General features: G+C 37.9%; 1 protein-coding gene across 1 annotated transcript in view; it reads left to right on the forward strand.

Annotated features, from left to right (window-relative positions):
- KIF5C (kinesin family member 5C) overlaps positions 1-26,882 on the forward strand; it is a 76,704-nt gene that overhangs the window by 23,061 nt on the left and 26,761 nt on the right. The window contains exons 2-11 of the mRNA XM_030952223.1: positions 2,271-2,361; positions 7,630-7,703; positions 9,273-9,377; positions 12,243-12,291; positions 13,671-13,726; positions 14,590-14,677; positions 17,507-17,631; positions 19,294-19,398; positions 20,672-20,820; positions 23,866-24,014. Coding sequence (XP_030808083.1) covers positions 2,271-2,361; positions 7,630-7,703; positions 9,273-9,377; positions 12,243-12,291; positions 13,671-13,726; positions 14,590-14,677; positions 17,507-17,631; positions 19,294-19,398; positions 20,672-20,820; positions 23,866-24,014 — 991 coding nt within the window. The remainder of the gene's footprint in view (positions 1-2,270; positions 2,362-7,629; positions 7,704-9,272; positions 9,378-12,242; positions 12,292-13,670; positions 13,727-14,589; positions 14,678-17,506; positions 17,632-19,293; positions 19,399-20,671; positions 20,821-23,865; positions 24,015-26,882) is intronic.

A 26,882-nucleotide genomic window follows, 5' to 3' on the forward strand; every position in this document is an offset into this window, starting at 1 on the left:
GCAATCCCTGAATAAAATCAGCAATCCCTGAATAAAATCCCAGCAATCCCTGAATAAAATCCCAGTTCAGGGTGCTGTGGCTGGGCTGGGCTCCAGGTTTGGGTGCGAGCTGTGCTTTTGGTGGCACATTTGTGTTTTCAGCAGGGAAATGAAACCAGTGGGGTGCTGGGGCTGTGCTGGGACAGCTCTGGGTCACCTTGGGCTCAGCTGAACTCGGGACAGCAAATTTCATTTTCTCCCAGCTCTGGGCTGTTCTTACAGCACAGCTTTTACTGGCTTGTAGGAGTGAACAGCAAAACTTCTGCAAATATTTATAGAGTTATTGCCCCAATATTTACAGGATTATTCCCCAATATTTACAGGATTATTCTCCCAATATTTACTGGGTTAATCCCTTGATATTTACAGGATTATTCCCTTGCTATTTACAGGGTTATTGCCCCAATATTTACTGGGTTTTTCCTTTGATATTTACAGGATTATTACCCCAATATTCACAGGATTATTCCCCTGATATTTACACGGTTATTCCCCCAATACTTGCATTACAATTTCCTCAATTTTTATGTGGCTATTTCCCCAATATTTGCAGGATTATTCCCCCAATATTTGCAGGATTATTCCCCTGATATTTACACTCTTATTCCCCCAATACTTACATTACAATTTCCTCAATATTTACCTGGCTATTTCCCCAATATTTACAGGTTTATTGCCTCAATATTTACAGGATTATTCCCCCAATATTCACAGGGTTATTCCCCTGATATTTACACTGTTATTCCCCCAATACTTACATTACAATTTCCTCAATATTTACGTGGCTGTTTCCCTGATATTCACAGGATTATTCCCCCAATATTTACATGGCAATTTCTCCAATATTTACATAACTATTCCCCTAATATTTACAGGATTATTCCTCTGATATTTACGTGGTTATTCCCTTGATATTTACATGTCTATTCCCCCAATATTTACTGGATTATTCCCTCAGTATTTACAGGGTTATTGCCCCAATATTTACATGGATATTCCCTCAATATTTACTGGATTATTCCCCCAATATTTACAGGGTTATAGTCCAAATATTTACAGGGGTTTTCCTTTGGTTTTTACAGGATTATTTCCCCAAAACTTACATGGCTCTTTCCCCCAGTATTTCTGTACAGGGTTACTGTCCCAATATTTACAGGGTTATTCCCCTGTATTTACAGGTTGATTGCCCCAAAATTTACAGGATTATTAACCCAATATTTACAGGTTTGTTCCCTCGATATTTGCAGGTTGATTCCCCCAAAATTTACATGGCTATTTCCCCAATTTACAAGATTATTCTCCCAATATTTACAAGGCTATTCCCCCAGTATTTACAGGGTTATTTCCCCAATATTTACAGGGCTATTCCCCCAATATTTACAGGATTATTTCCTCAATATTTGCAGGGTTATTTCCCCAATATTTACAGGGTTATTTCCCCAATATTTACCTGGCTATTCCCCTGATATTTACAGGTTTATTCCCCCAATATTTACAGGGTTATCTCGCAATACTTATAGGATTATTCCCCCAATATTTACAGGGCTATTCCCCCAATATTTACAGGGTTATTTCCCAATACTTATAGGATTATTCCCCCAATACTTACAGGATTATTCCCCCAACACTTACAGGATTATTTCCCCAATATTTACCTGGCTATTCCCCTGATATTTACAGGTTTATTCCCCCAATATTTACAGGGTTATCTCCCAATACTTACAGAATTATTCCCCCAATACTTACAGGATTATTCCCCCAATATTTACAGGATTATTCCCCCAATATTTACAGGGTTATCTCCCAATACTTACAGAATTATTCCCCCAATACTTACAGGATTATTCCCCCAATATTTACCTGGCTATTTCCCCAATATTTATATTTAACTAACGGCTATTCCCCCTGAATTCCCAGGAGGGGAAGGAAATACCCAACTCCTGCTGTTCCAGCTGATTGTGCCCCACATCCATGGCTGTGACCCCAGTGTGAGCACGCAGGGAGCATCTGCCACCTTTTATTTACCAGCCACAGAGAGAAAAAAAAAAACCAAAAAAAGGCTTTGGAGCACCCAAAATGTCCCATGTGTTCAGCCCACGAAATATTCCTCTGTGCAGTGCACTGCCCAGCTTCCTCTGTGGGAAATGCTGCGTTCCAGGCTGGGAAACTGGGCTGGTAAAGTGCAAGAAATGTTCTTGATCTCATGGAATTTCTCTTTTTTTTTTTTGCAGCAAGGGAAGCCCTATGTCTTTGACAGGGTGTTACCTCCCAACACAACGCAGGAACAAGTTTATAATGCCTGTGCCAAGCAGATTGTCAAAGGTAGGTGTTGTCCTTGGTTACTGTCCCTCCTTAGGGCAGGGAAAGGGATGGCTCTGTGCCCTTGAGCTGTTTGAACTCTGGATAATGGATGTTTGGAGAGTTTAGCATCAGCAATTCCAATTAATTCCTTTTTTTAAGGGGTTGTCTGGGTTAAAAAAAAAAAAAACAACAACAAAGAGATGAGCTAAAGGAATTGCAGCAGTTGTTCTGTGTTCTCTCCTTGTTATCCCACACAAAATCTTGGGTTTTGGGATATAAGGGGCAAAAGGTGTGGTTTTGGTGCAGTTCAGTGCAGGATGAGAGTGGAATTCCTGTAGAATTGAGTGGGAGGATTGAGTGCATGTAAAACTGGAGTGGGTATGTAAAATGGGTGGATGTAAAACTGAGTGGGGCCATGGAAGGGCCTGGTTTGGGAGTTGCTCTGTATTCAGAGAGTTTGAATTTCAAACTGAATGAGAGCACAGGTACCTCCTGGGAAACACCCTGGTTCTTGGAACAAAACCTTCATCAACTGTGGAAATTTCAAGGTTTTCACTTGACAGTCCAATTTTTGGGGTGCATTTTAATCACAGGCTGTAATCCTCTATAATTTAAAAAATATACAATATTTTATATAATAATCTAAATAATATTTGATGTAATATTTCTATAATAATATAAAAATAATAATAATCACCCTCCCACTTGGTTCTGGTGCTGGATGAGCCATCCTTGCTGATATTGCTGAAACTGTCAACATCAAACTATCAAAGTGAAGATGCTGAGCTGGAGAGCACCCACAGCATCCTCACCTCAGCTCCTGGCCCTGCACAGGACACCCCAAAAATCCCACCAGGAGTTTTTTGGTTTTTTTTTTATTTTTCTGTCCAAACACCCCTGGAGCAGAGGTTTGGATGTGTGACCCCCCTGCATCACCCAGTACTGGGTTATGAGCAGAGCCCTCGCTGTTCCCTGGCCTTGTGGTGTGTCCCTGTCCCCTCCAAAGTCCTGCCCTTGGTTTTTATTTTGCTTTTTTTGGGGTCCTGCTCCAAACCCTCTGCAGGAAATTGTTTGGCTCTCTCCGATCAGCCTCGAGGAACCCACCCTGGGGTAGCCCAGGTGATGGGGGAAGGACCAGAGGGGAAATTATTTGGTGTTGGAGAGCAGAAATGAGCAGAATTCTTCTCAGAGGGGTCTGATTTCAGCAGTTCTGCCTCAGATGGGAGAGCCTTGAATAAAAACTGCATTTGTGGAGCTCAGGGATCATCAGTTCAGGTTGCTGGCACAGCACTGGGAGCTTGGGGAGCTGTTCCAGCCCTCCAGGGCGTGCTCTTGTGGATTTGGGGAGGGTTTTTATATCCCCTGTGGGAGTTGGTTTGGCTCTGAAAATGGTGAGAGGAATGAAATCCTTTGCGAGAGGATTTATTTTGATTTCAGAGCAGCTGAATTGCTGGCTGAATTGTCTTTATGAACCAAATGGAATGGCAAAAACTTCCCAAAATCCTGGGTGAAGGTAGAGCTCAGATGTGTGGATTTGGACTTTGCAGGTGTTTTGAAAGGCAGGGCTGGGGAGGGGAAGAAAAGGAGAAGGAAAAGAGGGAGAAGAGAGGAGGAGAGAATGAGGAAGGGAAGGATGAAGGGGAGAGGGCAAGACAGGGGTGGAGGGAGAGCAGAGCAGCCCTGGAGTGATGTTATAATACAATAAAATAAAATAATAAAATAATGGAATAATATAAAAAATAAAATAATTTAAAATAATAAAAATAAAATAAAAATAATAAAATAATGGAATAACATAAAAATAAATTAATTAAAAATAAAAATGATGAATTAATAAAATAATAAAATTATGGAATAATATAAAAACCAAAATAATTTAAAAATTAAAAATAAAAAAATAAAATAATGGAATAATATAAAAAATAAAATAATTTAAAATAAAAAAAATAAAAATAATGAAATAGTGGAATAATATAAAAACCGAAAGAATTTAAAAATGAAAAAGTAAAATAATAAAATAATGGAATAATATAAAAAAGAAACTAATTTAAAATAAAAAAATAAAATAAAAATAATAAAATACTGGAATAATATAAAAACCGAAATAATTTTAAAATGAAAAATAAAAATAATATAAAAAAAAAATAAAAAAAAAAAAAAAAAATTTTAAAATGAAAAATAAAATCATAAAATAATGGAATAATAAAAAATGAAATAATTAAAAATAAAAAGAATCAAATAAAATAGTCAAATAATGGAATTACATAAAAATAAACTAATTAAGATTTAAAAATAATAAAATAAAATAATAACATACTGGGATAATATAAAAATAAAATAATTTAAAAGAAAAATAATAATATAAAAAATGAAATAATGGAATAATATAAACATTAAAAGAATTAAAATTTTTAAAATAATAAAGTGAAATAATAAAATACTGGAATAATATAAAAATTAAAGTAATAAAAATTTTTGAAATAATAAAATTAAATAATAAAATAATGGAATAATATAAAAATAAAACTGTTACAAATTTAAAAATAAGAAACGATAATAAAATAATGGAATAATATAAAAATAAATAATAAAAAATTAAAAATAATTAAATAATAAAATAATAAAATTAACTAATAATATAATGGAATAATATACAAATAAAATAATCAAAAATTTAAAATAATGAAATTAAATCATGAAGTGATAAAATGAAACAATCAAATAACAAAAACTGTTGTCAAACCCCCAGTTTTTGTATCCTGGATCCACCCAGCTGGACGTGTGTGCCTGGATTTTGCATTTTCCCTACAATTCCATGGAGGGGGAATGTCTGGAAGCACTGGAGCCCCTCGGTGCCCCTTTGTGTGGCCTGGGAGGAGGTGAAGATGCCTGCAAATGATTTTTTTGGGTGCTGGGTTGCTCTCACTTGGCACCTGAGTGACTTTTCCGGTTACAAATCTGGGCTTCAAACGCTGAGTTGTGGAACTGAGGAGATGAGGGGTGAAAAAGAGAAATACAGGGATGAAAACCTTGGGAATGGGAATGTGTTTGTGGTGTTCACCCAGGAAAAGAAAAAGGCAGCAGAGAAAAATTTGGGGGAAAAACTGAAAATCCCTGAGGGGAGAGTTGGAACTGAGAAAAACACTTGGACTTATTATTTATTTTTTTCTGGAAATGATGTAAAAATCACACCTGATCTTGCTTCAGTGTCTTTTTAATCTGATTTATTTCCTCCTCTCCCTCTGGAGTTTTGTGCAGGATTTTTGTCTGAGTTTTTTTCTCTCTGGGTTCAGTGCGCAGATGGTCTGTAAATGACTAAAGGTGGAAAATCTTCCACCAAAAATAACCTCAAACCTGACACTTCTGACTTGTTTTCACTGCAGGTGATGCAGAGGGCTGGGGGTTTTTTTTTGTTTTGTTTTATTTTTTGTGGTTTTTTTTAAAGAGGATAAGGTGGGTTTTGCTAATTGGGAAGGTAAATTGCTGATCTCTGCTTCCTCCAGCAAAATGCAAATATTGATGCAAATTCTGAGCAATTTTCTTACATAACAGTTCATTAAGCAGGTTATTTCCCCCTGGCTATGAGCTCAGCTGGTACCTTGCATTCACCTGGACATAATAACCATTTTTCCCCTTTCCCCCCCATTTTTCCCCCCTCTTTTTCCCCCTATTATTTTCCCCCTATTATTATTTTTCTCCATTATTATTTTTCCCCTGTTTTTCCCCTATTTCCCCCCTTATTTCCCCCCTTATTTCCCCCTCTTTTCCCCTTATTTATTTTTCCCCTTATTTATTTTTCCCCTTATTTATTTTTCCCCTTATTTCCCCTTTTCCCCCTTTACACCCCTTTATTCCCCCCTTTCCCACCTTTCTCCCCCTTTTCCCCACTTTTTTCCCTTTTGTGTTTTTAATTCAAGCTATTTTTTAAAAAATTTAACCAAATCTGGCACGAAGATGAAATATTAGTAACAAACCCTTATGGAATACTACAACTGGATTATTTTTTTTAATCCATTCCAATATGATTTATTATCAAATATTTTAAACTTTGTTTCCTTCAAGCAAGGATAAGCAGCGTCTCTGTTTCTGTGAGCAGATGAGGATGCTAAATTAATTAAAAATGAATTGTTAATTCCAGGAGGGCAGTAATTATGGCCTCTAACTTTGTCATTCTCTTCGAGTTCCAGATTCCTTTTATGTTTTGCTGATGTATTTTATTTCATCTTCCTTCCTGTCTGGAGCACCTCCATGGAGATGCAAACAAGGAGATTATTTGTGTATTTATGTAAATAATATAATTTAATTAATAGAAAATCAAATATATGATACAATCTAATTTAAAATATAACACATATAAATACATATTAAATTATATGTATATAAAATTATATGTATAATATATATATTAAATAATATATAATATATCTAATTTTATATATAAAAATTATATATATTATTTAATATATTATTTATTATACATTAAACATACATTATAAATATATAAACATATTTATAATATATTTATGGAAATATACATTATGGATATATAAATATAGAAAATATATACATATTAAATAGATAAAATTATTATATATAATATTTTAAATATTTTATTATTATTATAAAAATTATTATAAATAATAATATAATATTTTATTATTTATTATTATAAGTATTAAAAGATATTTGATACACATAATTCAATATATAGTATACATAATATACATATTATATGTATACACTATATAATATATTATTATATATATATAATAATATATAATTTAATAAATTCAATTTTTTTTTGCTTGGAAACCTCTATTAATTGGGATCCAGAGGATGGGAAGCATCACAAAATACAATTTACAGCCCCCTGAGATTGCAGGAATTGGGCATTAACCCCTCCAAGGTCAATATTTTTCTCTCTGAACCCAATATCAATTAATTCATTCTGCCCTGAGAGAAGCTGATTTGACTTAAATACTGGTTTTAAATGCAGTCCAGCTTTTTGTTCCCCATATTCCACAGATATATTGGCTGATATTTGATGTCCAGGGATATTTTTCTCCCAAGAAAGGGAGAGATACTCCAATAATCCTGTAATTCTCAAATTTAGATTTTATTATGATTTTTTTAGCCTAAAATTAGCTCAGTATTTCGTCTTTCCCCCATTTTTTAATTGCACAAACTGCTTCCCATTTCAGCTTCAGCACTGTAAAGACTTGAAAAATGCTGATTATTCACCTTGAGGGTGCCATTAAAGAGTTTTAATTGTTTTCCTTCTTCTTGCAGATGTTCTGGAGGGCTACAATGGCACCATCTTTGCCTATGGACAGACCTCGTCAGGAAAAACACACACCATGGAGGTACCGGGGAAAATGAAATCAAAATTAAATCACTTGGGTGGGAAGGAGCTGAATGAATCAAAATTTGTCTAAATAAATCACAAATTTGTCTAAGTAAATCACAGATTTGTCTAAGTAAATCAAAATTTGTCTAAACAAATCACAAATGTATCTAAATCACAAATTTATCTCAATAAATCAGAAATTTATCTAAATAAACCACGACATATAATCATATTTCATAACCAAATAGAATAATAAAATATAATACTAATACTGCTAATAAGAAATTATTATTTTAAATGAAAAATTCCACAGAAGTTTCTAGTGATTTTAAACAGAGGCAGCTGTGGCTGAGTGTCCCTCACACTTCAGCTTTTACACGTGGATTTCCTTAAATACAGTCTAAAATACAGATTTTTTTTTAATATATACATACATGTATATATATCTTAAAAAATATATAATAATAATAAAATATAATAATAAAATAATAGTAATTGTAATAATACCAAGAGTAATAATAGCAACAACAACAAAACAACAACAACAACAATAATAATAACAACAATAATAATACTAATAATAATAATACTAATAATAATAATAAATCCATAGAAATTTCTCCTGATTTTAAGCAGTGGCAGCTGTGGCTGTGTCCCTCTCACACTTCACCTGGATTTCCTTAAATACAGTCTAAAATATAGATTTTCATATATATACATACATATATATATATGTGTTAAAAATATTTATAATAAAAATAACCATACTTTTATGTACAATATGTAAAAGGAATATATATTATATAATACATTAAATATTTCAAAATTTATAATATCTTTATAATTAATAATAATAATATAATAAATATAATAAATATAATAAAAATAATAAAAATAATAAAATAATAATAATAATAATAATAATAATAATAATAATAATAATAATAATAATAATGATAATAATGATGATGATGATGATGATGATGATGGTGATGTTTTAAATAAAAATCCACAGAAATTTCTACTGATTTAAGCAGTAGCAGCTGTGGCTGAGTGCTCCCCACACTTCAGGTTTTACACCTGGATTTCCTTAAATACAGTCTAAAATATAGATTTTCATATACATACATATATATACAATAAAAATAACAATAATAATACATAATATGTAAAAATAGGCAATAATAATTAAAATCCACTGAAATTTCTACTGGTTTAAGTAGCAGCAGCTGTGCCTGAGTGTCCCTTGCACTTCAGCTTTTACACCTGAATTTCCTTAAAAACAGTTTAAAATATAGATTTTTTTAATATGTACATACCTACATATATACATATATATAAAATAAAAAATAATAAAATTATTATTTTTGATAAAAATCCACAGAAATGTCTGCTGTGGCAGCTGTGGCTGAGTGCCCCCGCACTTGAGGGTTTACACCTGGATTTCCTTAAATACAGTCCAAAATACAGATTTTTATGTCTATAAAATCAATAAGGCCCTCCCATATACCCCCCTGTATATAACACAAGAATAAAAATGAGGCAGCAGTGGGATTCCTGTGTCACCTTTGGGTTTTGTCCCCAGGGGAAGCTCCACGACCCTCAGCTGATGGGAATCATCCCCAGGATCGCCCACGACATCTTCGACCACATCTACTCCATGGATGAGAACCTGGAGTTCCACATCAAGGTCCATTCATGTGGGATTTTTGGGTGCAATTTCGATGGAGTCACCCCTTTTGGGATGGCTTGGCTGGGAGGAGTCCATGGGAAATCTGCCTTGGCATCTTCTGGTTTTTTGAGTTTTTTTTTCTCCTCCCCTCCATCCCTTTTACGACACAAATTCCGAGATTTATTACTGATGTTGCTTCTGGATTTATTTTTTTTTTCTGGAGGGTGTGTCCAGCTCAGGTTTGTTGGAACCAAAAATTGATTTAGTGCAGCTCCTCCAGAGCTTGGACCTTGCTGGTTCTGACCATAAATACCAGGGACATTTGGGAAAATCCTGACATGCAGGGTCCAGGATGTGGGATGGAAGGTGGGGAGATGGGCAATCCATGGAAGGGTGCTCAGAAGGGATTTTTGAATTCCTTCTGATGGTGGTGCAGGGTTTTTCTGTGTCCTCTCCTTGATCCCAGCCACGTGAGCTCCCAAATTCCTGGGAGAAGAATTGAATTCCCTCCGCCGCTGTGGGGTCCTGGGGGGCTCTGGGGTCAGGCTGAGCTTCTGTCCAAGCAGACATCAGTAAAATGGGATTTTCAATAAAAGAATTGCCATGGATTGCAGGGAAAAGGAGTTTTTTGTGTCATCCCTGCCCCAAAACTAAGCCAGACCTAAAAGCTGCAGTAGCTGAGCACAGGTGGCTGTGAAGCCACCGTTCCTTCTCCTGCTGCTCTCTGACAGTGGAGCTTTTTGTACCTAAAAGTTAGATTTACTAACTTTAAATCAACTAAAAGTTCATTTGCTTTTTAGTGCTATTTGCACTAAATCCCTTGAAGTGGCCCTGGATGAATATTTTTAAAAGTTAATCAGTGTGAGGACACAATTATTTGTAAAAGTTAATCAGTGTGAGAGCACAATTATTTGTAAAAGTTAATCAAAGTGAGGACACAATTATTTGTGAAAGTTAATCAATGTGAGGACACAATTATTTGTAAGAGTTAGTGTGAGGACACAATTATTTGTGAAAGTTAATCAAAGTGAGGACACAATTATTTGTAAAAGTTCATCAATGTGAAGACACAATTATTTGTGAAAGTTAATCAAAGTGAGGACACAATTATTTGTAAAAGTTCATCAATGTGAAGACACAATTATTTGTGAAAGTTAATCAGTGTGAGGACACAATTATTTGTAAAAGTGTGAGGACACAATTATTGGTAAAAGTTACCGTGAGGACACAATTATTTGTGAAAGTTAATCAATGTGAGGACACAATTATTTGTAAAAGTTAATCAGTGTGAGAACACAATTATTTGTAAAAGTTAATTAATGTGAGGACACAATTATTTGTAAAAGTTAAGCAGTGTGAGGACACAATTATTTGTAAAAGTTAATCAGTGTGAGGACAGAAATGTCTGTCTGTCTATGAATTATTATTGTTTTAATCATCTTGTACCTCTGATTCTGCTTCTGGAAGGGCTTGGTCATGTATTGGGAACCTTCCCAGCAGTGAGGTACAGACAGAAAAAATATTCCAAATTGAAACTGAAAATATTCCAAACCCATGAAATACTTGCAGAGACCTTGGATTGTAAAATGTGGAGAGACCCCTCTGAATTTCCACTCTGATCCCTCCCCTCCTCTGGAAATCTTTCCTGCCTGCTGCAGTTCCACACGGAGCCCAAGCTGGAGGGAATTCCTGGCCTGTCCCATTGGAAATCCCACAATTTTCCCAAAGGTTTCCCAGCAGAGCTGATGAATGTCTCCCAAAAAAGCTGCCTGAGCTGTCAGGGAGAGAAATGTTCTGTCAGCCCGGGTTTAACCAAACTGTCCCACTCTCCTAAAAACTGAACTAATAACCACTGAATAATTGAAGCTCTGAAAATAAATGACATTTTTTTTCCTCTCCCTCTCTAATAGGGATCCATTTAGAATTTGGTCTCTCCTCTGTAGGAGTGTGGGTTTTCAATGTGAAATATTAAGTCTGGCCTAACTGGGCTGTTGGAATCAGCTGGTGCAGAGGAGGGCTTTAAATGGGGAAGTAGAGGCAAGAATTCAAAATATATTTGTGTTTAATAGCAGTTTTATGTGGAAAGTTCAACTCATCTGTGTAAAAAGGCCAGACATTATTTTTCAGATGACAGAAAATGAGACTTTATGAAATACCAGGGGTTTATTGATACCTAGAATGCAGCCATGTGGTGTTCCAGCTAAATAATCTGGACAAACCTGAATTAGGGAAGGGTTAGGCCCTACTCCCCTCACATATTTCTGTTTCCTCCTGTGAGTCAAATCCCCTTTTATTAAGAAACTCATTCATTCAATCATTCTCCTCTCTTTTTTTTTTTCTCTTTTTTTGAGGACAATTGTCTCTCTTTGTTACGGCAAAGCTCATTTTCATTTTCTCCTTTGGATTTGATTCAAGGCAGCAGCGCCACATGTGCTTCATTTAAAAGTTTAATTTAATGTACAGTGCTGAGGCTTGTGGAAGTGGAATGGTGAAGGTGCTCTCTGTCTTTTGGGGGGGTGAAAAATCAGTGTGCAATTTTTACAATCCTCAAACCTGCAGCTGCACAGATATGGCAGGAGCTGGATTGGTTGGATATTTTTTTGTCAGTTTTGCCTATGTTACAAATTAAAAAAAAAAAAGAAGAAGGTAAGGTTTGCCTGCAGGTTTTTTTTTGTGTACTTTTCCATTGATAAATGGAGGAAGATCAATGGCTTGTAAATCATTCAAGGCACAAATGTGTTCCCATGAAAGATGGAATTCAAACTGTGTGGGAGGCGGGGTTTTATTTTTAGTTTGGTGCTTTGACAGGGATGGAAACACAGAGGCAGCAAGACATTAAATCAGCAACGTTTAAATCTGTGATGTTTGTGATTATTTAATTAGGTTTCCTACTTCGAGATATATTTGGACAAAATAAGGGACCTGCTTGATGGTAAGTTCTGAGTTTTACTTGACTGTGTGCCTTGGCTTCATCCAGAGCTTTGCACCAAAGCCTGGCGGGGAGCAGTGACTTTATTTGGGAGGGGATTAAATTTAAACTGGAGAATTTGGCAGTTTCAGCCACCTGATGCCGTGCACCTGCCTCTGCAGAGCACGAGCTCTGCTGTGAATCAGAGAGCTCTGGGGATCTCACAGCCTGCCAGGCTGGGCTTGGCAAGGGCTGTTCTTCAAGGAAAAATGATTTTAAAAAACCCGATTTCACCATGCAGGGAGTGGTTTGGAATTATCCCTTGCTTCTGGTGGGGAGCATGTGCTTCTCTCACAGCTCGTGTCTCTGCCTCTGCAGGTTGTGTGGGAATAAAAGTGAGTTTTGTTCATAGTGTGAGGGCAGAAAGGGCTGTAAATGTGGAAATATATGTAAATATAGAAATTTCTGTAAAGGTAGAAATGGGTGTAAATGTAGAAATATGTGTAAATATAGAAATGGCTGTAAAGGTAGAAATATGTGTAAATATAGAAATTTCTGTAGAGATAGAAATGGGTGTAAATGTAGAAATAAATATGTGTAAATGTAGAAATGGCTGTATAGGTAGAAATGGGTGTAAATGTAGAAATGGCTGTATAGGTAGAAATGGGTGTAAACATAGAAATTTGTGTAAAGGTAGAAATTTCTGTAAAGGTAGAAATGGCTGTAAATGTAGAAATATGTGTAAATATAGAAATGGCTGTATAGGTAGAAATGGCTGTAAACATAGAAGTATGTGTAAAGTGAGAAACGTGTAAAGGTAGAAATATGTGTAAATATAGATATGGCTGTAAAGGTAGAAATGGCTGTAAAGGTAGAAATGGCTGTAAAGGTAGAAATATGTGTAAATATAGAAATGTCTGTAAAGGTAAAAATGACTGTATAGGTAGAAATGGCTGTAAACATAGAAATTTCTGTAAACGTAGAAATTTCTTTAAAGGTAGAAATTTCTGTTAATGTGGAAATGGCCGTAAAGGTAGAAATGTCTGCAAATGTAGCTCTGAGCTGCTCTGAATTCCAGGCTGCTCTCCTGTCTCCTCTGCTTTGCCAAAGCCCAGCTTAGTCTGGGTTGATTTAATTCACCCAAGCAATAACCAAAAGCTTTTGGGCCCCAAAGTTAAATTTAAATGAGCAGGCACAAGATGGACAGAGCAGGAAACGATTCCTGTGTGTTGGAAATATTGGAGGTTCGTAAGGAGTGGGGAATTGCTGTGGGTTGTTTTGAATGCAGCTCTCAAATACAAATTTCCAGCCCCAAAATGTGTCTGGCATGCCTGGAGCTGACACTTTATTTATTTATTTCTTGCCTCTGGCATATTCCTGATGATCTCCACGTCTCTCTCCAGTGTCAAAGACAAACCTCGCTGTACATGAAGATAAAAACAGAGTCCCCTATGTTAAGGTAAAAGAATAATTTAACCCCCAGCTTTTCATTCTTTCCCACAAACGCATTTATTTGCGCATTTCCATTTGCACCCAGTGTTATTTGCTGAAATAACTCCTGTTTGAAGGCTTGAATGTTCAAGTTGTGTTGGTTCCTGGGTTTGAACAAGTTTCCTGAAATATTAATGGGCTTGAATCATGTTTGTTTTATTCTCCTGACTTTGAACGTTGCCATTTTGTTAGGATGCTGTTAAATTTTAAGTATTCAGATTCCCCTTTCATGTCAGATATGAAAGAGAACAACTTGAGGAATTTTGTTCTTTAATATTTTGCTGCATGGGTGCTGTAATCTCTCAATATTTCAGAACAGATTGGTTGGGTTAGGAATTTGTTTGATGACTTTCTGGGCCCTCACTTGAATGCAATATGCTTGATACGAACATATGTGAGCCTAAATAATATATATATAATATTTTTCTGTTTATCCTCAGCTTGAGGAGCAAAAAGGAATTGATCAAATAATCTATTCAGTAATATTGCATGGAGGGAGAAGGACTTTGTTGTATTGTAGTTTGAGGGAGAAAGATTAACTTGGGGTTGATTAAATTAAATTTACTTGGGTATGGAATCAAACCCAAATTAGGAACATATGTTGAAAATTTTCATGGAATAACATGGAATAACATGTTTTCAGTGAAAAATTCCATGCTGTGTGCCTGGATTTCACTGGGTCTTTAACCCTGTGGAAAGAAATTGGCTCCCAAGTTTCCCTGGAAGTCACCCCGAGGTGGGGTCGGGTCCTGGGGGCTGCTGATGCTTCTCCTAATTACTGTGCTCATTAGCGCCAAACGAGCTTTGCTGACTGCCCCCTCCTGTCCGCAGGGCTGTACAGAAAGGTTTGTGTCCAGCCCCGAGGAAGTTCTGGATGTCATCGACGAGGGCAAGGCCAACAGGCACGTGGCTGTGACAAGTGAGTGTCCCCATGTCCCCGGAATCCCCTCCCCAGGGGCGGCTGGGGCTGCCAGGGGATTCATGGATCCTCCTTGGAGGCTGTGAACTCACCACTAAATGTTGGTCCTTGGGTTATTTGTTTCTGTCAAGGTTGGTGTTTGAGGTGGTATTTTGTGTTTAGACTCGTATGTTTATTTTAAAATATATTTTATTTTCAAATAAAATTAAATTTTTAATTTAAAGTATATTTTTGTTTTCATATTATAAATGAAATATTTTTATAAACAATATATTTTTATAACATAAACAAAATATATTTTATATATTATATTTATAAATTTTTTACATTATATTTATATATTATATTTATATATTTATATAAAATATATTCACATATTTATATAATAGATATTCTATATTTATTTCTTTATTTATATTAATGGATATACCATATATTTATATAGTGCAATTTCCCAAGCTGTGAGTTCTATAGCTGAGAACTGCTGAGTTCTACAGCAAATAAAATTAAATTTTTATTTTAAATATATTATTGTTATTATATATATAAAATATATTCTTCTATATTATATATATTTATATTTTTATATATTTATATAAAATATATTCACTTATTTATATAGTATATATTCCATATTTCTCTATTTATATTGCAATATATACTCTATATATTTATATATTGCAGTTTCCCAAGCTGTGAGTTCTATTTTACTAAGTAAAATACTGTAGAATAAATAAAATAAATATAGTATATTATTAAACTATATAAATAAACTATATAAATAAAATGAACTCAAGGTGTGAGCTCTACAGTATTTTACTAATAAGTAAAATACTGTATAATAATAAAGTATATAAATAAATCAAATATAGTATATAATTAAACTATATAAATAAACAAAATACTGTTTAATAACTTACTAATAACTTATAAAAATGGTTTTGTATCTATCTTTACAAGTTTTTTTAAGGAAAAACTATCAAATTAAGAAATTACACAAATTATTTTTACTTTTAACTTAATAGCTAATTACTCATGTCTGGCATTGCAGACTTTTTTGTCTAATTATAAAACACTTCCCAAACCTATGAAGAAGAAGGTAAAGGCAGGGATTAGCTACTGCTTTCAAACTTTTCTCTTAGTTTTATATATATGACCATATTCTGAAACCTTAAACTCTAAGTTTTCTACTGTGTGGTATTGCACACTTACATTCAAACTCCACACCTGCAATTTTAGGTTATTAATCAATTTTGGAAGCTTTCTCTATGGCCTCAGGTCAAAAATTGTGATATTTTTGAGGTCTGTTCTTAAAAACACAGAAAGTCTAAAAATGGCACCCAGGGTTCTCCTGTCCACCAAGGCCTGGGAGTGACTTTGTGGATGGTTTAATTGCTGAAATATATATAAATTATAGCACTGAAATTATAGCACTGCCAGTTAATTGAGTTAATTGAGTGTGCCTTTGTACAGGGGCTCCGTGACTTCCAGCTCTGCACTGGGAATTCCAGGCCTGGCATTAACTGGAATTGCTCCCTAAACCATCCCAGCAGGGACTGGTGCTGGGAGTGGAGATAGTTTGGAATTAGAAAGAGCTGAAATGCTGGAGTTACATTTTCCTCTGGGCTGTAACTCCCTGCTCAAGCAGCAGCCAGAGAGTGCAGGGCAGTTTTCAACACCTGCCTGTTTTATCCCAGCAAAGCAGGGCCTTGGGCTGGGTTCCAGGGATGGCAAAACACACAAATCTCCAGGAATTCAACCCCGTAATAATCCAAACTTGTTGGTGTTGTGTTGCACGAATGGGGATAAAAGGACTTCTTCTAAAATTTGTACTGGGAGGTGTCCCTGATCCACGCGGTGGATCCGGCAGAAGCTCAGTTTATAAAATAATAGATATATATTTTATATATTTTTATTTATACTAAATATTTAAATGTATAATAAATATATTGCATGTATAATAAATATATTGCATGTATAATATATACATTGCATGTATGATATATATATATATATTGTATAATATGTATAATATGTATTATACATATTATACAATATATATATATTATACATACAATATATTATAAAATATATACAGAATAAATACTTATCATATCTCATAAAATATATTACAAAATATATACACACATGTGTATAATATGTATCGTATATAGATTATAAATATTTAAATGTATATACTTATATGCATTCTCCCAGTGAAATGGGCACTGGTGAGGGCACACCTGGAGTGCTGTGTCCGGTCCTGGCCCCTCAGTTTGGGAAGGACTTTGGGACACTGAGCACATCCAGAGGGGACAACGAGGCTGGAGAGGGGCTGGGAGCACAAACGCTGTGAGGAACCCCTGAGGGAGCTGGGGGTGCTCAGCCTGGAGAAAAGGAGACTCAGGGCTGCCCCCATCACTCTGCACAGCTCCTGAAAGGTGCCTGTGCTCACCTGGGGCTGGGCTCTGTCTCCAGCAGCACTGACACAACCAGAGCACACAGCCTCAAGGGAAATTCAGGCTGGATATCAGGATAAAGTGATAAAGTTCTGGAATGGCTGCCCAGGGTGGAGTCCCCATCCCTGGGTGTGTTTAACAAAGCCTGGATGTGGCACTGGGTGCCAGGGTTTAGCTGAGGTGCTGGGGCTGGGTTGGACTCGATGATCCTGAAGGTCTCTTCCAACCTGGTGATTCTCGAATCCTCTGAATCCTGTGAGTTACACCAAGACCTGCCCAGCTCCTCTGGGATTTGGGAATTTGGGTGGGATGGAACCCCCTGCCAGGTCTGAAAGGCTTTTTTAGCAGAAGCTGTGCCCTGTGATTTCAGACATGAACGAGCACAGCTCGAGGAGCCACAGCATCTTCCTCATCAACATCAAACAGGAGAACGTGGAAACGGAGAAGAAGCTCAGTGGGAAGCTGTACCTGGTGGACTTGGCTGGCAGTGAGAAGGTAAAGTCTCCTTTTTTCTTCCACTGGGACCCCACACTGAGGATGGGAGGATGTCTCACTGAGCTCTCACCTTAGACTGTCATTAAAAAGGCTATTTTAATTTTTATTTTTTGATGTGGGATGGAGAATAGGAGCAGATCAGAATTATTGGCATGAAAGACAACCCTCCCAAAATCTGAATTTATAATGGAGTTAGTTGAACCAGTGTAGTTTTTATATGTTTTCACATTTACATCTGTGTAGCTGAAAAAAGGAATGTAATTTTTATATAATTTCTATATAATAATATAAAATTTATATACTTTTAATATAGAAATAATTTTAATATAAGTTAAATATATTTATATAAAATATTTATATTTAAATATATTTATAAAATTTAACTATAATTTATCAAATTAGACATATTTTACCTTGCTTATATTGTCATGTCCTGTTTCCAGGGTTTTTTTTGTAATTATCCCACGTATTAAATGAATGATCTACCAGCAATTAATGCAGTTTTCAAGTCTACTCAAAGCTCCCTGAATCTTGATTGTGGTGGCTACTTCTGCTCTCCAATGTAAAAAAATAAACCCCAGAAAATGAGTTTTATCTGTTTACCAGAAGAGGAATACTTTAGAACAGTGCTGCAATGCAAAAATGTTTCCCAGTTTTCATTCTAGTGTCTTCTGGAGTGTTTAAAATCAGTTTTATTGGGATTGGGATTAAAATCAGATTTTATTGGGTTGCTCATTGGGACACGTTAATTGATAACCCATGGATACAATGCAGATGTGATTCGTCAGAGTAATTAATCATGCTAATGTCTATGATTGCATAGATTTGGTAAATTAAAGCTCCTTATGATGTTTACAAAATGGGGGCCTGGGCAGGCGCTCCTCTCCTCTGAAAAAATCAACTTTTGTGGTTTGTTTTGGTGCAGAAAACCTGAAGTATGGATTTCTTGGCTAGGTTGTCTTCTTAAAAGACACAACTGCTTTTCCTTCATGTCATGGGGCATTTTAGGTGAAAGTAGAGATAATTTTAATATAGAGAAAAATATATGGATTTATCCTGTATTTGGATACATTAGGAAGTCAAAATTTTGTTTTATTTGTGTGGTAGCAGAAAGGAAAAATACCAGCAAGTTAGGACTGTGTAAAATAAAATTTAGCAGTGTAGAACACAATACGTTTGTCTTGCTGTGAAAATTGGGTTGTTTTCCACCACATCTCATTTTTGGCCTGCTAAATAAGGCAGTGGCCATGAACAAAATCTATGATTTTTGATATTTTTTGGTCCATAAAAAGGCAAGATGCTCATTTTGGGGCCACTGGGGTGGTGCTCCCTGTCTGTATGGACAGCTTGGCTTTGGGAGTGGTTCCCAAACGTCCTCAGGTGAGCACAGACTTCTCCCTGAATAAAATTCTCCCTGGATTAAAATAAAATTACAGCTTGCTCTTGGAGTGGGAGAAAAGTGGAATTATTCCAGGCTTGCACTACCAAAAAAGTTGTAAAAGTTGATATAAAAATGGGATGTAAAAAGCTGATGTAAAATTCTCCCGGCCCACGCTGAGCTAGGCCGGGTTTTGCTCCTCCAGGAGCATCTTTAGGCGCAGCTTTGCAGGGCTGGAGCTTTGTGCTGGAGCAGAACCTGACCCTTTCCTGCTCTCTTTGCAGGTCAGCAAAACTGGAGCAGAGGGGGCAGTTCTGGATGAAGCTAAAAATATCAATAAATCTTTGTCTGCTCTGGGCAATGTGATCTCGGCCTTGGCAGAGGGAACCGTAAGTGATCCTGGCTGGGGGTGAGGAGGGGTTTTATTTTATTTATTTACCTGCTTCTTTGCCATCCACAGAGAAAAAAAGGAAAGGAGTAAAAGGAGCTAACATTTCAGCTCTGAAGGGAGAAAATGCTGGCTGCTAATAAAATATTAACAAACAAAATATTGTCACAAACCAGCGGCACTTTGGTTGTTCTGCCCGAGATGAGGAATTAATTCTCAGTGATGGCATTGGAGCAGCTCCCAAATCTGGGCACAATCACAACAAATTGTGACTCCTGCCAGCGTGGACTCACCTCCTGTCTTGGTTTGGAAAGACAGGTGCCTGCTAAGGAAGGCAGGAGCCTCCCCTGAAATGGAGAAAATGAACCCCCCCACTCCGAATTGCTATAAATTTGAAATTAAGGGGCTCTCAGGCAAAAAAATATGGGAGCAGGAAATAACAGTTCTTTAATAGGGAAGAAAGAAAAAGGATAAAATAAACAATACAGTACACTAAACCAACACTGCCAGAGTCAGAACCCAACCTGACACCCTGTGGGTCAGGGTGCTGGCAGCAGTCCCACTGGAATTGCGGCTGCAGAGCTCCTGGAGTGTCAGGGGTGGTTCTGCTGGAGCAGGGATCCTGGAGAAAGGTGCAGTCTCTGCCTCTGAATATCCACTGGAAGAAGAGGCAGCTGCTGTTCCTCTGGGAAATCCAGTGGAGAAACCGTGCTGGTGTTCCAGAATCTCCAGATTATATCCGGGTAGGAATGCTTGGCTGGTGTTCCAGAATCTCCAGATTATATCCAGGTAGGAATGCTTGGCTGGTGTTCCAGAATCTCCAGATTATATCCGGGTAGGAATGCTTGGCTGGTGTTCCAGAATCTCCAGATTATATCTGGGTAGGAATGCTTGGCTGGTGTTCCAGAATCTCCAGATTATATCCGGGTAGGAATGCTTGGCTGGTGTTAACTCCAGATATCCGCAATGCTTGGCTGGTGTTCCAGAATCTCCAGATTATATCCAGGTAGCAATGCTTGGCTCCTCCCTCTGGGCTCACATCTCCCAGTGGGATGCTGCAGTTCTTATCAGCCATGCAGTGACATTCAGTGGCTGTTATCAGCAGATGTCTCCCCAGAGGGAGGAGTGATTGTGGAGGAGATAAGGAAACTGCCCACTTGACAGAAGACAACTGCCATACAGATGGCAAATAGAATACATCTTGCCTTGCAGTCTGCAGCACCTCCTCTCTGGTTAAAACAATTGTTCTTGTCTTTTGCTTGTGTTTGGATTAGAAAACCCACGTTCCCTACCGAGACAGCAAAATGACCAGGATCCTGCAGGATTCCCTGGGGGGGAACTGCAGGACCACCATTGTCATCTGCTGCTCCCCGTCCGTCTTCAACGAGGCCGAGACCAAGTCCACCCTGATGTTTGGCCAGAGGTGAGTCCCATGGGATCAGCCTGGATGCATCCCTCCTCCCTTGGAATCCAGAGCTTTTTTATTGGTAAAAAAAAAATCTGGAGAGCTTCAGAGAGCTGGCTCTTTATTCCCAGTGATTCCAGGAAAATCCTCCAGGAAAATCAAGGTTAATGTTGGAGCAGCTGCTCTGCTTGAGGGTTGAAAAGTGGGGAAGGATTGGGCAATCCGTGGAAGAATGTCTGTAAGAAACTCTTGCATTCCTTCCTGGTTGTTTTTCCTGCAGAAAAATTAAGATGTTATCTTAATTCCTTGAAATTTTATGGGAAAGAAAATCACTGGGCAGCTTCCTGTGGAAAAAAATCAGTTTTGCTTTATTGGAGACTTCAGAAAATCCAAATTTTTATTTGTGTAGTAGCAGAAAGGAAAAATATCAGCAAGTTAGGACTGTGCAAAATAAAATTTAGCAGTTGTAGAACACAATACATTTGTCTGGCTGTGAAAATGGGTTTTTTTTCCACCACATCTCGTTTTTGGCCTGCTAAGAAAGATAAAGGCACTGGGCAATTTTCTGTGGAAAATTTCAGTTTTGCTTTGTCTAACAGTGCTGTTGATGCTTTTAAGAGTTGTCTTCCTTCAATTCCATCTCAGGGATCATTGTTATGTAAAAATATCTCTAAAAATCAAGAAAATTAAAGAGTGTGGGCTCTGTGATATTGACACCTTTGAGAGCTTGCCATGGTGACTCATGGACCTGATGTTTGGAGGATCTGGACAATTCAGGAACAAAAATTATGGAAGGATCCAGAAAGGAAATTTCTCTTCTTTGTGTGTTTATTGACAAGAGTGATATGAAATGCATTGGGAAGGTTTGCAGAAATAGGTCGGGCTCATTATGTAATTACTGCTTTTGTGGTAATTGAGGAGAACTGGGATCCTTTGGAAAATTACTTGTTTTGTTTGATTTGTGTAGTAGCAGAAAGGAAAAATACTGGCAAGTTAGGATTGTTTAAAGAGAGTTGAACAGTTTGAGGATACAATAGCTTTGTCTTTGTTTAAAATTGGGTTGTTTTCCACCATGTGGAGCTTCTGGACTGCAAAAAGAGGCAGTGGCCATGAGCAAAATCAGGTTAAAGAGGTCCTTTGTAGGTGTTTTCCCCCCATTGTGAGCTGAACGTGGTTTTTAGCTATTGAAGATCCAAACTTGTACTGATCCGATCATGTGTTGAGCGAAACCACGCATCCTGAGATGCAGGAATGAAATCAAGAGCATGAACAACTCTGAAATCCAGCTTCCAAGTTCAGTTTCAGTTTACATTCCCCCTGGCTTCATTCCTCTTCCCGTAATGAGTAAAATTTGCCCTTTTTTGGGGCAAGGCAGTTTTCTGAGTGGCTCTGCACATCCTGGCTAAATATTCATCAGTTTCCTGGGAGGAGGAGCATTTTGGGGGTGATCCTCACTGAGGACCAGGATGGCAGTGCAAGAACTGGGAAAACAGGGAAATATTTGTGAGGCAATCCTCACGGACAGCAACTGAATTTCCAGGAATTCTGAATTGTCAGGAAGGAAATAATTTGTATTTCCCTGGGAGGACTGGTGCTCTGTGCAGAGCAGCCCATGGATTATCCATGCACAACTTTCTCCGGCAGGATTTTGGGTGGGAATGGTGGGAATGGGGGTTCTTTTCCAGGCTCTTGGGTTGTTGTGTCTCATTTTTCTGATGTGACACCGCTGAGGAGCTCAGTGGCATGAAAGGGAAGGTCCATGACTCATGGCTGACTGCTGATTTTTCCTGGGAAAAGAAAAGAGTTATGTCACCATTAAAATAAATGTCAGGAGTGAAATCCATCTTCAGAGGAGCTCTTGTACCAATCAAACTGTACAAGTGCTCCTTTGATAGTAGTGAATCAGCTTTCTCTTTTTCTGCTCCATCTTTCCTCGTGTTTTTATCTCATTTTTAATTGTAGTTGTCAGTAAGGGCTTCATCCATCATCAGGAGAATCTTCCTGGTGTGGCAGGAATTTTTTATCCCTGGTACAGTTAAATGAGTGGAAACCTGAGCTGTGCTTTTAGCAGAGACAAAGTGTAAACACTGACCATTAGGAAATTATTTTAAAAGCCCAAGATTGTTTAAAAAATACTTTTAAGATAATAAAAGTCCTGCTTGCCACAGGGTGCAAATCACTGGAGCTTTATAAACTGCTGAGGGTTTATCTGTTATCCTTTTCCTTATCTGCTTTATTCAACAGCACTGGAGGCATTTGAAGGGACTCAGTGTCTGAGCAGTGAAGGGCAAAGATCTGAGGCTTTCTTAATTCACAGTGATTGGTTTGGTTTCCCTTTTCAGTGTGGATTTGCTGGAGTAGGTGCTGGGCATTGTTTTCTGCTTGCTTTGCATTTCCTGGCACAGTTGCTTGGGTTGGGTTGGAGCTGAGCACTTTCAGAATAATGAAGTGGTGGTGGTTATTAGGAGGCTTGAAATTTGGGATATTTTTGCCTAGGGAGGCAGGAACATTTTTCCTTTTTTTCCTTTTTTTCCTCTTTTCCTTTTTTCCCTTTTTTCATTTTTTTTTTCTTTTTTCCCTTTTTCCCGTTTTCCCCTTTTTCCCTTTTCCCCTTTTCCCCTTTTCCCCTTCCCTTCCTTTTCCCTTCCCTTCCCTTCCCTTCCCTTCCCTTCCCTTCCCTTCCCTTCCCTTCCCTTCCTTCCCTTCCCTTCCTTCCTTCCTTCCCTTCCCTTCCCTTCCCTTCCTTCCCTTCCTTCCCTTCCTTCCCTTCCTTCCCTTCCCTTCCCTTCCCTTCCCTTCCCTTCCCTTCCCTTCCCTTCCCTTCCCTTCCTTTTTTCCCTTTCCTTTTTCTTTCCTATTTTTTCCTTTGCTCTTCCTTTTCTTTTTTCCTTTCCTCTCCTCTTCCCTCTCTTTCCTCTTCCCTTCCCCACCCTGGACACTTCCAGGGATGGGGAATCCACCATTTCCCAGTTCGTTCCCCTCTGTATGATGGGAAAATCCCCAATCCCCACGGTTGCACTGGGATGAAAACCCCAAAGCAGCTGCCCTGGGGTTTGTTTGCAGGGCCAAGACCATCAAGAACACGGTGTCTGTGAACCTGGAGCTGACAGCCGAGGAGTGGAAGAAGAAGTATGAGAAGGAGAAGGACAAAAACAAGAGTTTAAAGAACGTTATCCAGCACCTGGAGCTGGAGCTGAACAGGTGGAGGAATGGTAGGTGCCAAAAATTGGGAGCTGGATGTGTCTGTGTTGAAATCTTGCCCTAAATCACAATTTCTATTAATTGTGTCTGGCCACGAAATCTAAATTCACATCATAACTCACAGTTCATAATAATAATGGAAAGTGAATAAGCAAAAACCAGGGAAACCAGCAGCCGTTTGTGGGAGAAAATGCCAAAATTGGTGATTTCAGGGTAGAGGACACAGGAGGCGTCACTAATGTTAATATTGTTAATGATAGTAATCAAAAAAGGAAAAATGTCATTATATTTGGGGTTTTAAAAAAAATAACTCTGCTCCTGAGGCATTAGAATCATTGTGCTTTAAGGTAATTGGACCTTGGGTTTGGGGATTTTTTATAATTGAATTTCACATTAGAATAATTAATTAGTCCTTTAGTGCAATGACAGGGAGTGGCATCTGCTTAGAAGAATCACCATTTGTCTGCTCCTGTGGCTTCTAAATGAAAATTTTTGTTGAGATCAGCCAATTTTCTGATTAGAAAAGTGGGGAATTGCTGTTCAGGGTAGGTTGTAACATCAGCTGTAGGATGGTACAGGAGGCAGAATATGGATTCACACAAATATAAGAATTTTTATTGAAAACAAAACTATTTTAAAATGTAGTTTAGTCTGGAACACTGGCAGATAATTTCTGGCAGCAAACCAGCCTTAGTTTGAATTATTTCACATTTTAAAAATCAATCCCCAACCTCCAAACCAACAAAAAAAAAAAAACAAACCAATGCAAAGCTTATTTTTTTTTTTACAAAAGCCTGGATGGATCTTTTTGTTTAAATATCCTCCTCCCCTCCCTGGGTGCTGCTGTTACCCAGCAATGCATTCAAAAGATTATTGATTTCTTGTCTGACCTTGTGCACTCCCATCCTCTGGAAGGATGGAGGCTTTTTACAAAGGGAACAGTCCCAGCAATCCCACCTTGGATAATATTCCACCAGCACAGTTTATTCCAGGGATTAAGGATTTATTCTACAAATTAAAAGGGTGGCAGGGAATGGGTGAGCTGAGCATTTCAGCTTCCAGGTGCCCAGTTTTTTGGTGTTTTACAGGCAGGAGGTTTTCATCCAATGAGTGAGAAATTAAACATTGCTTTTGGGAATGTTTAATCCCAAAATGTTTATCCTGGTGGATTCTCCACAGCCTGAGCAACATTTTTTGTGTACATGCATTCTAACCAAACCCACCTTTCCTTCCCTGCTCCAGCAGCAAAAAAATCAATTCCCATTTCCCTCATTAATAATAGAAAATGCCATCAAGCCTTCAGAAATAGGGCAGAAAACATTTGGAGTCAAGTACCTGGAGAGAGGTGATGCTGCTTGATTTCAAATTCCACTTTTTCCGTGCTTTCAGCTGGGGGAAAAAAAAATCATCTTGTGCTTTTTCTTGCCCTTTTTGTTTTGCTCTGGGGCCTCACTCAGCCTTTCTGGGCTTTGATCTGTTGGTCCTGTTGACCTGTTCCCCTGCCAGTGAGATAAACTGGCAAGAAGAATGGCTGGTCAAGCTTTCAGGAGCTAAAATATTGGAGTTTTTTCCTGGAAAAGGGAAAATCCTTTACGCTTCCCACCCCCTGAGCAATGTGTGCAGCATCCAGGGTCTTCCCCAGCCTCTGGTAAAGGTGAATTTAATTTCTACCATGAGCACCACACCCCATCCCTCATCTCTGAGCCTGTAATTGTAGCCCAGGGCTGCTCCTGAAGGAAATATTCCTTAGGGACAGGGATTTTGTAGGGAATGTGTCTGCTGTGCACAGGCAACCTCTGGAAGTTGGTGTTTGTGCTGGAATTTGCAAGGTAAAAGTTGAATGTTGTTTTAAACGCGGCTGTGCTGGTCCACCCTGGAGGAAGAGATATTTAAATGCCAGCAGATTTTAGGCTGGAATTTGGGGGGGGGTTTCCCTCCTTTTTGACACCTCTGTTAATCCATGGAGCTAATCCTGAGTATCAAGGGAGTGAAAGGAGAGCCAGGAGTTCTGTGCTTTTAGTGTTCAACCTGCTGCTGGATTTTATGGGATCATCAAGGTTGGGAAAAACCTCACAGAGTCCCTGTGATGCCTTGAGAGGCTGCCCTGGAGCAGAGGCTGGGCAGAGTCACAGAATAAAGCAGGGATTCATTCCAAGGATCTCCTCCATGGATCCACCTTGGGCAGCACCAGAGCCCAGCCAGGGCTGCACCCAAGATGAACCAAAATGGCCCCAAAATGCACGAGCGCTCCTGGGGTCTCTCCCTGGGATCAGTTCTGCTCCATTTGCATCTTGCACTTCATTGTCCCATTCCAGCTTTAGCCCAGGCAGTCCCACCCTGCTTGTTTTTCTCTCTCCAGCCCACGGGGTTTGTTGTAGTTGAGACAGAGACAGTACAAAGCAACACACTCCATTTTCAGAAGGCTTCAAACTATTTTTATTCCAGCATGCATGCTTTTTATACATTCTTGCAAAACTCCTAAGTTTACTCATTGGTCACAAGAAACAAAAAAAGTGCTCATTGGAACAGGCAGCTGCAGGTTTCTCTTATTGATCCTTCTTTCTTTCTTGGTTTCTATGTCAAAGACCTTGGTAGAAAATTCTTTCAGGGCTAAAAATGGATCCTCTTGTCAAACTTCTCTGTGGCTCACTGAAATTTCTGTAAAACCTCTTCCACAGCTGTTTGTGCTCTTGGGATCACAAACCTGAGATTTGGATCATTTGTCCTTGGTGCCCAGCTGGAGCAGGAATTGTTTTGTCTCCCTGCTCTGTGCACAGAGCTCAGCAACACTGAATGTGAAGCTCAGAGCTGCACACTAAAGCAGCTCAGAGTCTGAAAAATATAAAATCTAAACCCTGAGGCATCGCATGGAGTTTGCA

This window comes from Camarhynchus parvulus, chromosome 7 (genome assembly GCF_901933205.1).
Source record: "Camarhynchus parvulus chromosome 7, STF_HiC, whole genome shotgun sequence".
NCBI classification, from domain to species: domain Eukaryota; kingdom Metazoa; phylum Chordata; class Aves; order Passeriformes; family Thraupidae; genus Camarhynchus; species Camarhynchus parvulus.